Source organism: Leptonotus elevatus, chromosome 3 (genome assembly GCF_054856555.1).
Source record: "Leptonotus elevatus isolate MCC_2025b chromosome 3, RoL_Lele_1.0, whole genome shotgun sequence".
Lineage (NCBI taxonomy): Eukaryota > Metazoa > Chordata > Actinopteri > Syngnathiformes > Syngnathidae > Leptonotus > Leptonotus elevatus.
In genome coordinates, this window is record NC_141241.1 from 23,850,424 (window position 1) to 23,868,953 (window position 18,530).

The window sequence follows — 18,530 nt, forward strand, 5'->3', positions numbered from 1 at the left end:
GATGAAGAAGACAGTTCATTCAATTTAACAAAAACAATGTTAACTAAACATTCCTCTAAATTATTGCAAAAATAAAAGAATATCATAAAAAATCTGTCCTTTTACAGTTTACACAACCACACGAAGCAAATATGATGTGATGTGGATCGAACTGCATAGGTAGAATCATATTTGCTCCATGAGCAGTAGAGCCAATTGCTCCGAGTGATTCTTATTAGCATATGAATCATTAGTATGGTGCTGAAGGCATGCGGCAAGCAGCCACAACACACAAAGCTTGTGGCCCACAAAGCCCTGATTACAGAGCGCAGTAAAGTTTCAGATTGTGTTTGCTGTCAGAGACAAATATGCAAACCTTTCTTTGGCTCTACTCTGCATGAACAACATGAAGCAAAACACGTTCTGTCCAAGGTCACAGAATCATGAAATCAAAAGTGTGACTGCCCACGGGAGTGCAGTTTTCTTTCAGTAGCCAAATGTTACAGGCTAGAACACGGCAAGCCACAAAACATTTAAATACTTTCTTCATTAAAGCTATCTGCTTTCAGTTCTATATATTACTGATATCATGCTGTACATTTAAACTTCTTCACCAACCAATATATACAAGAAAAAGCTGTGTCCTTAGAATTTGAATCAATACTGGAACAGAAACGTTAGCGTAAAATAGCATACGCTAACGTTTACCTTTTTTTTCTTTCTTTTTTTTTAAACTGAGAGCTAGTAGTACTTCTTAGCTACTTCTTAGATACTGATTATTACGAAGGGCTACCAGTTAGTCATCGCTTCTAAAATAAAAAAATTTGCGCACATTATCTTTAATTATCCATCCATCATCATAACTAGAGTTGCAAGTGCTACAGACTATCCCAGCTGACTTCGAGCAAAAGGAACATAAACAAAAGACCATCCACGCTCACAGTTTTTAGAGTTTTTATTTACATTTTGATGATTTCTCGCAAACGCTTAATTTCCATTAGGGATGCACCGAAATGAAAATGTCAAACCGAAAGTGAAAAACGCTTGGCTGAAAAACGAAACACATTAATATTTATGTGATCCTATGTCAAACAACAATAACAATTAAAGTAACAAATAAATACAGATATTACAGAAATACAGTTGCATTTTTTGGGGGCCATTTCGGTGCATCCCTCGTTTACATCATACACTATGATCACTTTTTATTCTTAGGAAATACAGCATATTGCATAATATACACTTTTCAAACTTGTCTTAAAACCTATTTCTATTCCTTGACTTTTAACACAGCATGAGACTGCCCTTGTTTTAGTCATTTTTAACTTTATTATTTTACTGTTGATAAATATTTTATTTTAATTGTTTTATATGTTGTGTTTGATTTCTTTTTTTTTGCTTTGCTTCGCTTTAGTTATGGTTGCTGTTAAAGTGCTCCGCAAATCAGGGATATGCATTCAGGACAGGCAGGGGGAGGCAGAGCTGCCCTGTACTCTCCCCTGCATTTGGAGAGTAAACAAACAAACAAACACACACGTACGAACACACATATTGACACAGTGCAGTTAATGGCGTGTGTCTTCGCACAGCAGACATTGCTGTTTGTCTTTATATAGCCAATAGTCATGCTTCGTCACACATTTACTGCACATGGTTGAAATGGAGGACACCATCACCTCCCTCTCATCCATTGGTGCAGGGATCCCAGGGACATCGCTTGCCCCTGGGCCAGCACCAAGAAGTTCCTCACCGAATCAATTCATGCCTGCAAAGTGCTTTACCGTCGTTACAATAGAGATCGATACATAGTGTTTAAGAACAATACTTTACCATATTTGTAATTACATATGGGTGAAATTCAACAGTCATTTTTCTTTTTGCCGATGTTCGGTTCGAATTCATCGCACGGCGTGCGACTGCACAAGGAACGACGATTTATAAACACTAACACAATTATTTATCATCGTTTTTTTCCATTAATGTTTAACTTTGTTCCTTGTGTTGTTCATTGCAGAGACCATTTCTTTTGACTATTGTTTGTATTATTTATACTTCAATTATTTTTTTTTACTCCATCCTCTTAGCTTTAAATTCATGATGTGTTGTTATTTGTCAAAGTTTATATATTTAAAAATAAATGTCAAATTATTATAATACATTTTTTTGATTTTAATGTTAAATAAATTAACATTTATTACCACAAGCAGATGAAAATACGGAAAATGTGTATTGTTGACTACTTGTATCAATTCCCAGGTCTTGGAAATGAAAAATGAACTGGTTCAAATGTGAAAGTTGGGTACCCATAGAATTATGTATATAGAGTATGGCAATGATGGTGCAAAAATAAAAAGACAGTCAACAACCACTGTTCTACGGAATTGGAATACATGACGGTTAGATGCAAAGCCATTAACTTAAGTTATGACTCATGGTAATGGCCGTTAAGCTATCGTTGCCATGGATGACTTGTACAAAGCAATACGTTCAGTGCACATTATAGCTAGGGATTTCAATCATGCTGTTTAAAAAGGGCTCTCCCCAGTTTTCATCACCATAATAAATGTTCAACAAGGGGAAAATATACAAACATACACCTGGGAATAGCATAAAGCATACATAAAATGTATCCAACATCTGGAAAAATGGCTCTGGGAGAGACCAGCTGCTCTGAAATTCCCCCGATGCATAGAAACCCAGAGTTGAAAGGACTTTTGTCATAAATGACATGGCATGACGCCGTCTTGTAATTGTCTCCAAGTCAGCCCTTAGATCCTTCAGAAGCTCCAAAATGACATGACTATGTTGAAACAATTTTTGTTGGCATTTCAAAAATACTTACACAAGCAGAAAATGTTGCATATTACTGGCATGTATGCACTCAGAGAATGATAAACTGACTGACAGAAATAAGTTCTGTTACTTACCAGTTTACGCTGACACCATGTGCAGACACCACATAGAGCTACCAGCCAAAGGGCACATACTAGGAATGCCAAAGAGACCAGGAATACACTGAGAGACACTGAACCTAAGTAAGAGAGACAGAGGAAGGGAGAGGGGAATATTAGTAGAGGTTCTAGTTAAAACATCCTTAAGGATCTAACAGACGTGTGACAGAATTCCATATTTTAGGAATACATTGTTGCAACTGATGCTGTGGCCTATTTTCTTCTTTAATCATCATCATCCGAAAGTTGTTACCAGTGTGAAAACGCTCCAGAACTGTTTCATCCTCTCTGTGTATAAATAGACGAGCAGCACATGTCAGGAAGAGATCATATCAAGAGGCTACAAGCCATGCAATTACTTGCTTCCGTTTTATGTCACAGCTATTGTATGTTGTAAATCCTTCAGCAACTTGGTTGCCATCTTGATAGATGAGAACATCTCTTCGGTATTTCTTTCAATTAGAGACACTCAACGCTGTAAACAGTGAGCTCACAGGTGCCAAATTCTTTCCACCTGCAGAGTTAATCAAATCGCTGAATCACTCCTTAATCCCCTCCAAATAGTTTTTTCTCATCCCGCTTGTGCATCATGAACCCTCAATAATGTTTGAAGCCAAATAGAAACAGTCGATTTAAGCAAACATTTTTAGCTAAATTAAAGCACACTCCACTCTCTTTTCTCACACTTCTCCAATATCCCCCAAACGCGCAATAGGAGTCAATCTTTCATTCAGACATTCATTGACATGCCCGTGCTGCTGGGTGTACACAGGCACTTAAGAAGCAGCTGGGGTTTGAATGAGGAAACACCCAGTTTCTTAATTGTGCCTTACACATCTTAATTTCAATGATTCACTTACTTATAAATAGCATACCGTAGTGTCTTTGTCTTTGCCATGGAAATCCGGACCCCATTAAGACAAACAACCATTCACACTCACATTCATACCTTTTTAGAGTCTTCAATCAACCTAATATTCATTTTTTTGGAACGTCATAAGCACAGGGAGACCATGCAAACTCCCCCAAAACAGCAGAGTCAAGATTCAAATCCTGATCCTCAGAACTGTAAGACACAAAATTAATGAAGAGCATTTTACACAGTTATTTGTGCTATATATGCTGCTTCTTAACAGGTATATATTTGTGATCCCCCCCTTCCTTGCACTCGCAGAATCAGTGCACATTTAATAATAGTTTTCAAGATGTAAACCTATGAAATACAAAAAAAGTAAAACTGATACAGATCACATTGAATGTCAAACAAAATAAGTAACATGCTATCCTTCCCTTATCCAGCTGTCGCTTAACATTAGGATGATTTTCTGGTTGGTATCTCATTTAGATCACTCAAGTACAAGAATTGGAGTATAATTAACATCCATTCCCTTCAGTCTGGCAGCAGAGACTACAGTTTTAAAAATGTAATGTATTTCAAGCGTTTCCGAGTTCAACGCTTGATTCCTTACCAACCTGTTTACAACATACAGATTAAATGAACTGACTGAGCATATCCTTACGAGTCCGAGGCATTGCAAGACTAGAAAGTCTAGACTAGAACAAGATAATCAGATTGCAAAAAAAAAGTGTAACTGTATTCCATTACCGTTAATGCACTCTAAGTTTCCCAATCCAAAATTATCTGCTGCACTTATTAGTAAACGTTTATTAGCCCTTTTTCATTGTACCGGTGGTCGTTTTTTTCACTACACTTTTTTGGGACCATGTGGTTACAATGGAACCGTTCCTCTTCCAACCTGGTTCTTTTGACACCCTTAATATATACATATGAATGCTGGCACATAATAGATAATGATGGCTGTGCAGTGTTAAATGTGATTACTTGAAGATGAGGCACCTGCTGTGTTGCGTTCGGTATCATACTGGGTCCCTCCTGTGGCTTCAAGTGTAAACAATATACTCTAACTCCGGTGCTCTCACAAATCACAAATCTCACACTCAATGTTTGTTTCAGAGCCACTACTGATTCTAAATCACCAATGATCATTTTGTTAATAGTCTTGAATACAATGTAATGATATTTCTTTTCAAGCAGAAGTGCTGCAGATTGTTCCCCCCCTCTCATTGTTATTCTTGTCAACCCATCTTCTCACTTGCAGCCTCTGATGTCTCGGCAATATTTTCATTTGTAGTAATGCCATGATTTATGAGACAAATGAACTGCTCATTTGAAAGTCATATTCTTGTCTGCCTCTGCCGTCACAAACGACATACTTGTGCTATTTGTTTGGAATTTTGTGAAAATTCACAGCTCACCTCAGATACCGCTCAAGCACCACAGTCTGCACCATGGAGAACAAATGAGAAAAGTTAGAGCAGGTGGGCTGTGATATTTCTCCATCTAAGTGGCACAGCGGTAAAGATGGGCTAAAAATACAAACAGAATAGCTGCACATTCTGTCTTGGCCAAAAATGCACTTATCAATATTGATGTTTTGACTTAATCTAGTAACTTTGCCTGTGAACTCAGCGCGGAGCTGGCAAAGGTGGGCGCCCAGAAGGCTCATCTTCCATCCTTGCCTCTCTGTCAAATTACTCCACACTGTCCTTCCTTATTTCTGCCCATGCTTGTCTCCTCTCCTTGCACCTGCTGTGTCGTTCATATGCTTGTTTGTGCTCACTTCCCTCAGCCCACTGTTATGGGAAGATACACACTCAATCACATACAAGTTACAACCTGCAGAGGAGCATCTCACGCCACTAGCACTAGCAAGGAGTGCTGAGTAGAAGTCATTTTAGTGCCTTTCTTTGCAAAGAGTGGCTCAGAAAATGTCAATTCTGCTGATTAGACAATTGGTTGAGGATTAAGCAGGAATATACCATAGAGTCAAGTCGAGTCAATTAGTAAAGTGACTGGACATCTGTTTTTAACTGTAAACATAGTATCTACTGAGTAGCATCTGGGATATCCCTACCTCAGTCTGCCTTGTTTATTTTTGTTGTTGAAGGCATCGATTGTATTATATCATATTTGATATTTCCTTGACAAACATATTGTTATTCAGGGATTTGAGGGAAGGATTAAGGACTTTTGTGTAAAGGAAAAAGGGACTTAGAAAAGATTCTGAACTGCCAATGAATAAAGCCACCACTGAGAAGTTTGGGTTCTATTGCAAGGTATTTTTTCTGCATTAAATGTAGATTTTGAGGGTGTTACAGCACTAAAATAAACACTTTTTATATATTTTCTTGCTCGTTGCTCTGGTTTTTGTGCCGACCAATCAGCTCCCTCCAGCCACACATTTCTTGTTCAGGTGTGCCTTGTAGTTTCTTCACTGGTTTCTTTCAGTCTTTAGCCATTTCTCAAATGTCATTTTTATCTGTTCTTATGACTTTGTGATCTTGTGAAACGTCATCAGTCGAAAGTACAAATAAACCAAGAACGTTGTTGTCGTTGTTCGATTGGCTTGGCAGTAGGAAAATATGTAAAGATTCATTTAATGCTGCTATCACAGGAATGTGTCAGAATCGACGGGAAGGTAACAAGTACACAGTCGTTCCAACTTACAAATAGTCTTGCGTGTTCTTAGAATGCTCTCGTGTACGTTCTTAGGAAAACGTACACTGCATTCATCATATTAAGAAACTGCCTTTGTTCATTGTTACAGTCATGTGTTAACGTTCATCCAGTCATACTTTGTTAATGTTATTTTTTTAAATTGTATTATTCCAATGCAATTCCAGCAATTGTGACCAGAAGGTTCCATATATGCATGCTTCCGAAAGCAATAAACCAGTTTACTCCAGTCACATCAAGTCACACACAAATCCTCATTACCATGATACATGCACCTTTGCTTCAAGTCAAGCGCTTCAAGGGATGGCCGTCAACATCTCTGACAACTTCTCAGTAAATGATGCCAGTTCAGCAGGCGAGACGTGTGATTTCTGCCACCAGATACACCTTTGGCAAAACACAGATGTTCATGTGTTTTGGTTCAGTACGCACGAGGCGCTGCAAACAGTGTGCGGTTTTGTGATACAGTCTCATAAGATAATATACTTGAGCGGCAGGTGTGTTTTTCACAGTCTGCAAGCAGCACAGTAAGATGTGTGTTTCTGTGCAGGCTGTGATCTGTTGCTTGTAATGAGGAAGATCGAGAGGTTTACGCCGTGTGACAAGGCAGGCTATGGGTGAGCGGACTTCTGAAAGATCATCATGACTCACACACATATCAGCATATGTGTGTGAGCAGCAGCAGAGATAAAACCTTCCTAGGGCAAGGTTTAAAACGTCATCGAAATAGAACAGTTTTGGGGGGTTTTGTTTTTAAAAAGCAACATATGGAGAGGGTAATTTGAAAGCAACATTGGTCCTAAAAGCAAGATAAATGTAGGCTGTGGCAACTGCATTTCAGGACAAGTGGGTTAACTCCCACTGATAAGCCAGAACGTCTTGCACTCACAAAAGGTCAAACGGAACTGCTCCTCTTGAACAACTTTATAGCGAGATCCATTTTCAGCCTCAACTATGCTTGAAAATAAATGTACAATGTATTATTTGTGTTATAAATAGAGCTGTCAAACGATTAAATTTTTAATCAGATTGATCACATTTTAGAATTTTGATTCATCACAATTAATCGCTTAACAAAAAAAAGGCATTTTCAATCAAAATGATTTCCTGACAAATTTGAAGAGCACCAGGTTATATGTTAATGTGTATAATGTTATGAGGATGACATTTTTTGATCCACTGCACACGCTCATCCTCCTCTTTTTCTAATCGGTTAATTACTTGCATAATTGAAAATTGAAAAAAAATAACCTAAATATTTTGACATGAACACATATTCTAAATGTGATACGCAAACATTCATTAAATGTTTTGCTTTCATGGATGTTATTAGGTTTATTGCTTAAACGTAGCCATCCGCTGTCACGCTAAAAGATCATCTATGGTCAAAATTAATAGTGCGATTAACCTGCGTTAATTCATGATTAATGCGATCATTTTTTGTGATTAATTAATCAGTTAACGCTTTAACTTTGACAGCACTAGTTATAAATGACCCTAATGAGGTTAAGCATGATAGCTCTTAGCTAACATGGATAGATGGATGGTTGCTTGCTTCCCGATAGATATTAATTGTTCAAAGTGATTGAAGGCATTGAAAATCTAAGATTTATGCAAGATCATCTAAAATAGTGTGGCCATATTTTGATTTTGAAAAGAGGATACTTGGCTCAGCCTTGTGATACTTAAATTATACTCAAACTGTACTAAAATATACCATACATTATAACTATTTTAATGTACGCCTCCTCTGTATGGGTACACAGTATATTCTGTAGAATAAATTTGACTCTATTTAGAGTGGGATCAAATAAACTCAGTTTTAGGGTAATATTTACACTTGGAAATAAGTAAAATAAAGAATTGGAGGAGAAAAAAGTCACTCAGGGGTTGAGGAACGAACTCCCGACCTTCACCTTGCCAATCTACTCCCTGAGCCACATACTAACGTGTGTTAGTGTATCACTCATGTCAGCTGTCAACCCTTGAGTGACTTTTATTTATTAAATTTTTCAATTCTTTATTTGACTCTCTTCCAAGTAACATAATGTTTTCAGCATTTCAATGTCCTACTCCCCGATATTGTTTTGATAATTTATGGAAAGTATCATCAAAGCATCTGCTGCTGCATCTGTTATACCTTGTTAAATTTTCTGCCATGACATGTCTCAGGTGGGTTGATGTTTCAAAACTAACTTCTTTTTATTTCGGCAATTTGTTTTGCACGTTATTACATTTAATCATTTGGCAGACACCTTTGTGCATATCACTTTGAACAAAAAAACTATTGGTGCCCTAACTGCACTTAACATCAAGTATATTGTACAGTAACTTAAACAAATAAATACTGTATTACCATTTGTGTGTGAACCGTGAAGACAAAATACAAAGTAGTTTCTATATGTAGGATTTTTTGCCGCTGCGTCTTCCGGGTGGATCATCTTAATGATTGTTTCTCGAGCCTGTCAATCAATCTGCCGTATCGATGTCGCGCATCCGCACTTCGAGTGTTTGTAAGCATGTAGCCGCCGAAGCTTTGGATTCAGCATTCATCGTTGTAGCGCCATCGAGCTCGCCGCGTACGTTGAAAATAGCTGAGAGCCGCAAGAGGACATCCGTCTATGAAGTGAGGCTGACTGATGAAGATGATGATGAAGATGATCTTGCACGTTAGCGACATTAGAGAGGTGTTTCCCTCAGACGAGCAGGAGAGCTGGTTCCGACCACACAGGTGGGACAGGCCAGTCATCCTCTTCGGGGCCATCAGCCGCAGCCACTGGTGGGGACTGTGCGCACTCTAATTTGCAGACAGGAGAAGATCGCCTTGTAAGATTCTGAACAGCATCTACTAGTTCATATCGGCCTGCATTGCTCTCATGTCTATGAGTTCTGAGGCCAAGCGCCGCTGTGTCTCTTGTAGGAGGTGTCTCTCGTGACGAATGTCCTCCAATTCTGATCTTATGTCCTCTGGTTGGGGCTGCAGCATTGGATAAAGTGGAGTAGAGTGACCATGGAACATCTTGCGTTCTGGTGTCAGTAGCGAGACTAGCTAATCCTTTCGGGGGTGTTGCTCCTTGCCATAGCACCAGTCCGACTCTTGGGGATTAGCATTCCGCCGCTTAATATGCCTTGGTAGGGAAAAATCATACGCTGAGGTGAGGGGGGTCATCATGGCCCGATCCTCCAAGTGATGGTCCTCTTCGTCCACTCTGTACCTCCAAATGCTGCGGTCCTGAAAATCCACTTCATAATCCTCATAGCGGGCATGGGGACGAATCTGTCGTCGGGGGGCGCGTATCATAATCTTCATGCTCTGAGCATTGATCCATCCTGATGTAAACACAGCTGATCCGGCTCGAAGGACCTTTAATGTAGGGGAGTTATACTAATGGTTCACTGATTCAGGTGACCAAACACCACTTAAGGCCGACTCAAATGATACACTAAACAAGAGTTCGCCTTTCTTTGCTTTACTCCAAGTGTCTTCATTCAATTCACTTCTTCATCCATCTTTATACAACATTGATACAGGATTTCTTCCATCTTCATACAATATACGTTGAGGGCTATTGGTGTAAAGTGTGACTGTAGGTGTGTAGGTGTGTGGTTTGTGTGTCTGTATGTGATTTCTAGTCATCGGCGCACACTGCTGGACAAATCACAACACCGTGCACACTCTACTGCCAGACTTCCCACAGTCGCTGCTGGCAAAGACTGTTTTAACGGCCACACGTACGAGCGCGAGGATAAGTCATGTCACGTGAACTCACTTTCCAATGAAAAGAGGATACAAATTATGCAAATTAGTAATTGTCTCAAACATAACAAAGTTGAACATATTAGACTTAGGAAATAAACAACCTTGTAGCCTTTTCTACACACTGTGAATAAATGCAAATAACTGCGTTAAATTGTGTGTTCACTCACTCTTAACAGATTGCTACCCTGTTGGCAACATGTGTAAAAAGTGCAGCATAACTAAATAGATTTGAGAGACAATAGTCATTGTTCTTTCCAGCAAACTACATCAGCTCAATGTTCTTTGTGTTTTTTCCCTTCTTTCATGGTGAGTTAAAGTATCAAAGAGTGCTTCAGACAAGCAAGAAGCAAGTTCTCCAGGGAAGGCCAGCCGAGGCGAGCCATTCGTACCCGCAAATCCACTTTATTAGGGAGTAGAAGATGGGGAGGATTTCAGCCTGGCAGTGATGGTTTTGCATATAAAACATCTCACAGCTCATATCCCTTATTTAAATGTGGTTTTTGGTCACTATGGGACATTTGGGAGAGCATCACAAGCACAAAATTATACTTTGAAGCGATGGAATTACAAGAAGGAAGAGACAAACCAGTGTATTGATAAATTGAGTGTGCCGATAATTTTGGGGAAGCCAGCAAATGCGTAAAAGCCATTGGTTGATTAACTCAGCCCAAGTATGTCACAATTGGATGCACAGGTTTGTGCCCTTCTTGTGCTGAAGTGACCCAGACGCACGGATATGCAGAGTTAAAAGGAGTGTTGTCCTTGTTTGTATGACTCCTGATTGTGACTGGTTACAAGGCAGTCTTTAGATCAAGCAGAAACTCCAAATTGCATTGCTGACTAGACGATAGGTCACAATCATTTTTGTTGGCATTTCAAAAAGGTTTACATGCGCGGAACATTTCTCCCCACCTTCTCTCACGTCGCTTGCACGACACTGTACAGCTTCGCACCTGGTTTGCATCTGCCTTTCATTCTTCTCAAATGTGATGAATCTCAATCGTGGGGTGGCGTAGCTCAGTGGTAGAGTGGTTGCCTCCCAACCCAGAGGTTTTGGGTTTGATCCTCAACCCTTGTGACCATGTCGAAGTGTCCTTGAGCAAGATACTAAACACCCGGTTGGCTCCTGATGCTGCTGTCATCAGTAGCTAAAATAAATAAAATAAAACTCATTCACTCGCAGTCATTTTCACTGAAGCAATCCCCGTCTGTTTTACTGGATTTAGACTGATTTTGCAAGGCCCACAGAATATTGTGTTCTATTGCAATAAAAACATGGAACCAACCAAAAGAAAGATTAGAGTCTCTTCTTTCATCAGGAAAGAAAAGCATATTTCTATCTATTTCCGTTTTGCAGCAATTAGCATTAGAATATAGCTTAGTTTCATCATTATTAATTATATAAATCTGTTTAAAACAGTGGGGAATAGAGCTTTTTGCAACATGGCCTTGGCTGATCTCTTCTACTCTGCTGCCACCTGCTGGTCGTTTTCGTAATAACTACCATTGCTTCAACCGTTTTGTGCAGTTGAGAGGCTGCATCAAAGCCTTCTGTATGCTTAAGCATTAAAAAAACATTTAAAAAAAAGACGTATAAATACTTTAAAAACATTTAAAATAGAACGTATTGATAAATTTTTGGGAGCAAATGAGTTAAACAGTGTTAAAAGGCTTTGAGTACTTCTCCAAGTGAAAGCCCAAAACCTATTTACAATGCATGTGAATCTATTTACATTTACTCATCCCATATCACACAAAATGAAATTTAGTACATGTTGCAGACGCAAACAAGTTTAAGCCAGTTTTCACACCTTTTGTAAATCAGACACTAAAAGAGCAGAAAGCATATGCATGGCAACTTTTTACCATTCGGTGTGAGGTCTCTCACATTTTAAAAATTTGATGTTAAGATGTTAAAAATCGATATGTGTGTGTCAAGCTTAATTGACATTCTAGTGTCAAAGTCGTTGGTCTCCACCCTAGCTGTCAATCATCCTTGAAAGCAGATAAACTGAGTGGACTAATTTAGCCCAAGAACAGAAGTGTCAAACTCATTTTTGTCATGGGCCACATTGCGGCTATGTTTTCCCTTAGAGGGCTGTGACTATGAAATAATCAGATCCAGAGAGAACAAACCCTGAAACAGTTTGATTTTAGCCAAAGATGCTTCTACTCACCAGGTACTTCTATGAGCTCGTTTACCTGCCAGTTAAGCAGAAGCACCTGTGGCTAAAGGCAATCTGTGGCAGTTTTTACTTTCTGGACCTGGATTCCCCAACCCTAGAAATAATATTATTACATACACCCAAAATTTTACTAGTTTTGAAATACGAAGTAAAGTGTCATGATCTGTGTTTGTTAATTTGGTTTTGTTTGGATTGCAGTTATATGTTCCTTGTGTCCTGGTTGTCATTCTTCTTCTTCTTTTAAATTGAAGAATCACATCTCTACGGAGTATGCCGCCACCTAGTGTGGAGGACCCTGTTGTCATTGTCTGTCTCATCAAATTTTATCATGTCCACCTGTGCTTATTATCCTGATCCCTTGTGTCATCCAATCAGCTCCCTCAACCTCATATGTCTTGTCCAAGTGTGTCTCATCTCAACAGTTTGTGTGTATTTTGTTCCCTGCTTTCTTGCTTTCAGGCAACCCTGGTCCTCGAGAGCTACAGTCCTGCATTCTAAAAACAGTTGGGTCAAAAGTAACCCAATTATGGATCAAAAATGGACTGATCCATTTTATGGCTCAATTTGACCCAACTTTCTGGGTTGTTTTATACATAATTACTAAAAAATTTTGAACCAAGTAAAGGATCTGACCCATATTTATGAGTTTTTTTACACTATAAGGCCCGTTTATTGACTCAAAATTAGGTCAAATTGACCCAAATAGATGATCGGTCCATTTTTGACCGATAGTTGGGTTACGTTTGACCCAACTGTTTTTAATGTGCATGGTTTTTATGTCTCCCTCGTCCAACACAGGTGAGGATCTTTATCAGGTTTCTCCAGATCTTGCTGATGAGATGATCATTTGAATCACCTGTGCTGGAGGAGGGTGTCATCTAAAACATGCATGCAGGGTTGCCTAGCCCTGGTCCATGTCATGTCCTTGCCATGTTTTGCTCCTTGTGTGTTTGTTATTTTGAAGCCTGCGGATTTTTTTTCCTTGGGCTACTCAAGTAACTTATTTATCTTTTCTTTTTCATTAAATTTAATTACTTTTTAGCACCTCTACCTCATCGCCTTTGCTTTCCTGCGCTTGGGTCAACAACAACACTAAATACTTTTTTTTTTTTCTGGAGAGCTTAGTATTGTTCATTCGGTAATTTGACATGTCATCATCATTGCTCTCTTTTTTTATTTATTTATTTTATTTTATTATTATTATTTAAAAAAATATATTAATTTTTATTTTGTATGTGGGTGAGTATGTGCATGTGCGTGTGTGCGTGCATGCGTGTGAGTGTGTATTCATTAGTTCACCTAAAACCTATTAAAAAATCCAATACCGTTCACCTAAACCGAACACTTCAGAATCCAGCCAGTCGTGAGGCCGTCAGAAGACCCGAGGAAGGGCCAAAGAAAAGGAAGGAAAGTGAAATCCAGCACCGACCAGACACCACCCACCACCCACCGGACCACCAACCAGAGTCCTTCACCAACCCCAGAAACATCTAAATTCCAACAAATCAGGGAGACCTCAAGAGACCAAAGGAGAGACTGAGGAAAGGAAGGAAGGACAGACGAAGCGGAGTGAGATCCACAACACTAAATTCTGACATAAAGGAAAATTTGCCAATCTATTGTTCCATCTATTTTATCTCAATGTTATTAAAAGTCAAGATAATTTGAACACATTTTAACAAGAAACATGAAATAAGCACACAAGATTTGCTATTGTGGGCCAAATATGCCACATATGGTTAACCAGGTCTGGCCCCCAAGCCTTAAGTGTGACACCCATGCCTGCTTCGAACAATTCATTTGCAGGAGTCCCTTTGGGGAGCTGCAGCCATCCTCTTTCCATTACATTCAAATAAGAGCGAGATCATAAAAGGGAGATAACATTTTACCACCAACAACTTTCCCCATATGCTACATTATTGTGAACAGTGGGAGCATCATTTACACAGTGGGAACTTTTTGAATGACTGAGATAAAAGACAAAAAATGACTTTCTCTACTATCATAATCCTTTTCTCAAAAACATGAGCATGTGCTTAATTTCAGAGCCACAGATGTCAGCCAGGATTCAAGTTCTAATCTTGGCTGAGTGACGTTATTGCAACAATACTATCAGTCTTCCATCAGAGTTCTTCTGTGTGTGAAATATTTGATTTGTCTCTTTTTTTTCTCCGTCCTACGTGACATTCTCTCAAAGACGAAGGACAGTATACAGTACTGTTTTCTGTTCACATTGTACAAACAAAATGGATATAATTCAAATGACTCTTTTCTCATTTTTTTTCTCATTTACCGTGCAGGAACTAGACGTACAAGAAATTTTTTTGCGGCAACAAGCATGTACTATATTCGTGGCGTACTTGTCAGTGTTGTTTCCCCCCCAAGTGCTAGGTACTAGGTTCGACTCCCAATGTCTCCATTTGGGTTGGAAAATACAAACTTGTCAAAAAGTAACACTAAAACTGTGAGAAATGAACACAAAAAGGAATTAAACTAACACTTCGTGGTTGAAAGTGATGACTGTGAGAAATTAATACCAAAAAATGAAAGAAAATAACACTTTTAAGTGTTAAAAAATAACATTGATCATGTGAAAGTAGATAACACTTTAAAGTGCAAAAAGTTGTGTGTCGAATAACACTATGGGTGTTTCACTCTACCAATGAGTTAAATTTGTACACTTTTGGAAGTGTAAATTTAACTGGTGAGAACTATATAAACTCAAGGAAAGTGTTGCTGCGTGCTTTCCCATGGGAGATGAGTTGGAGAGACGGTTGGAGCGCTGGAGAGGCTCCAAGGTGGCCGCGGCCGTGACGCGGATTGCACGCGGGAAAACGGGCCTTTGTCCACCAGGCACGCGGGCCGGGCCAGCGCTGGTTCTGCGCTTGGAGGTTGAAGCGGGTCGCGACAGCCCCAACCGCGAGGGAACTGCCGCCCAAAGGCGGGGCGGCGCCCTGCTCTCGATCGATGCTCAGAACAAGACAGGTGCGTTTCAACTTCCAAGTGTCGATGATCAACATGTCATGCAATTCACATTTGTTTTTCAACCTGAATTTCCCCAAAATGAAATTTTAAAAAATGGGGAGTGCTATTTACTTAAAAAAGCTTAGTAAAGGTTGATGCACTCAGAAATTCTAAGTACATTTTACAAGGAGTTTAACTAGAATTTCTGATGTGATCAAAATGTAATGGATTTTTTCAAGTAAATATCTATCCCCATTTTTCTGTGAGATGGATGAAATTGAAAATGGATGCTAATATCACTTTCCTGATTAAAAAAAACACTAACAAACAAACAATGAGTTTATAAGTGAAAAATGGTCCATCATATAATCCCTTTTTTAAATACACATTTTAAGGTTAATGACTGTAATATTTAAGGACACCCCCCCCCCCCCACCACCACCACCACCAAAAAAAAAAGTGGATCGTCCCAGCCCTAGTAAACACGCTACAAAATCTGTGGTTGGAGCACACAAATTTATAAGCTTGAAAATATAAATCTTCACAAATTACATAGGCTGCATCACCAAAAACAGAATGAATAAGAAAAGTCAAGTTTGAAGCAGAATTGTAATCTTAATACTTCTGTTGTTTAATAAGGCATCATGAAGTGCTTATAAATCTAAACTCTATTATGAGGAATGAGAAGTGTTAATGTGCTCACTCAGCCATTTAACTAAGACAAAGGATAACTGTTGTTTGCCAAGGCATGCATTAATAAAGTCCTTAGAAAGGTCACAATATTTTCAGGATGTAAAAACTAATCGATGTTGCTGTAACAATAGTGCTTTGAGTGGTAAGGATCAATGTCCTTCAATATCAGATACTTTATCAACAACACTGTGAGTCAGCAGCAATTTATAAACGATTCTTGATAAGGTTAAACACTAAACTGTTCCAGTAATGGTGAACAAGTATAAGGATCTCATCCGCTCATTTTGGAATAATCTACTGCGAATGTCACATTAATCTCAGTCATCAACTTTGCCTTTAGGTATGTGTGTACAGTGTGCTTACAATGAAAAATATATAATCTGGAGCGGTTTTAAATTTGACCATTTAAACCATTTTTTTCTTTGTTATTTTATTTAATTACAAAACAATATCACTGTTTCTGCTCATCTTTTCAACCCTTAACCGTGAAGACAAACGTGTCGGCCAAATAGGCGTGCCTCAACCAGCGCAGCATATGTTTGTAATTAGTTGTACTGTGTAAGTGCTGCGTAGTGGCCTCCACACATCAGATCACACATTGTGTCCTGTCTGTTTCTCTCTGACAACAGAGTGACACTGTCATAATACGCTCGTGTGCACCCATTAATGCGTTCCCACTCATCACACATTACATCAGGAGCAATTTAGACAGCATCAAGGTCGGAGACGGGAACCAGAGCACACTATCTTCTGACCCTCGCAAATTATTGATTGCAAAGGTTTAAGAAGTCCATTGATCTCTAACCCTGATCACATGCTCTGTCTTTCCGAGCAGGACGCTGAGACCCAAATATCTTAAACCAGAATCAAAATCACAATCATCTTTATTTAAAGGTGCATTGTGCAGTTTAAAAAGGTAATATTAAAGCTTTTTCTACATCGTGCATGCTCCACCAATGCCTAGATGAGCACGAAGAGCTCTGACTGTTTTACTTTGACTGCACTTATCAGCTTTTATATTCTCTTTATAGTAGACTGTGCAGACCCTCACACTCACCAGTCTCCTTGGGCAGGGGAGGGGAGGGGCAAAGTTATTATTATTATTTTTTACCACATTTGAAGTCATGTCTTCCTTTGTCAACTGTAGCTGTGGCTTTAAGATCGCGCACGTACTCACACGCGCACCATGAACGAGCCTGACACAGATGCTGCAGTTACGCTTTGGGCCAGAGGTGGCAGTCGCGAGTAAAAAAGTGACAAACCGTATGAATGTAGAAACACAAAAAATGATCTGTCTCTGGTAGTATGAGCCACTCAAATATTGCAGAATAAGCAACACTAAACACAAAAAGAACATTTAGAATGTGACACACAAGTATACCGAGTCTTTATGTGATGTAAGTGTGCCATTGGTGCTCTGTCACCGAACAATGAAAGCTATGCAAGTGATGCGGAGTGTCGTCAAACAAAAATAAAGTGAAAATAAGTGAGCAGTAGTGCAAAAGGCAGAACACACAACTTTTGGGATGCTTTCATGTCCATCCATCCATCCATTTTCTTAGCCGCTTATTCCTCACTAGGGTCGCGGGGGGCGCTGGAGCCTATCCCAGCTGGCTTCAGGCAGTAGGCGGGGCACACCCTGAACTGGTTGCCAGCCAATCACAGGGCACACAGAGACGAACAACCATTCATACTCACAATCACACCTAGGGAGAATATATATTTTTTTTTTAGAGTGTTCAATTAACCTGACATGCATGTCTTTGGAATGTGGGAGGAAACCGGAGTACCCGGAGAAAACCCACACAGGCAAGGGGAGAACATGCAAACTCCACCCAGGAAAGCCGAAGCCCGGACTCAATCTCACGTCCTCTGCACTGGGAGGCGGACGTGTTAACCAGTCAGCCGCCGTGCCGCTTTCATGTCTTTTATTAAATAAATACTGTGGTACCATAATCTGTTTTCTGGTCAAACTTTTATTCATTTATTTTTAAATCACACAGAGATCATAAATACTGTATGCGGAATAATTCGTCTCAGAGTCCAAACTGGCATCGCCTTCACAAACTTTATAGGCAACATTTAAAATAATAGCTTAACAGTATCAATTTTCATATAAGGCTAAGTTAAACATTCTGAAAAAAACTAAAAACAAGACACTCTTTTTAAACTCTATTCATTATGCGAAGCGTTGCCAACTTGTCGACTTTCTCAATAAATCTGCCGACTTTCCCAAGCCTCTTGGTGACTTTTTTGTTGTTGTCAAAAGCGACGAGCGACAAATCTAGCGACTTTTTCTGGTGATCTTTATGGTGTGTTTTTTTACTCACTTTTTGCCTCTCTCACGTTATTTCTCTCTCCTAGAGCCAGTCCATTACTATAACATGCAAATTGCTGTTGATGATTTTCACAAGTCCCATGCCAAGCTGTTGTTTATTTTTTTTAAATAGTCATTGATG

At 39.3% G+C, this 18,530-nt stretch overlaps 1 protein-coding gene across 2 annotated transcripts in view; it reads right to left on the reverse strand.

Annotated features, from left to right (window-relative positions):
- The window catches only part of syt7b (synaptotagmin VIIb), a 117,293-nt gene that overhangs the window by 67,372 nt on the left and 31,391 nt on the right, over window positions 1–18,530 (reverse strand). For both annotated transcript variants that reach the window (XM_086071595.1, XM_086071596.1), the window contains exon 2: window positions 2,907–3,010. In XM_086071595.1, the coding sequence (XP_085927721.1) occupies window positions 2,907–3,010 (104 nt within the window). The remainder of the gene's footprint in view (window positions 1–2,906; window positions 3,011–18,530) is intronic.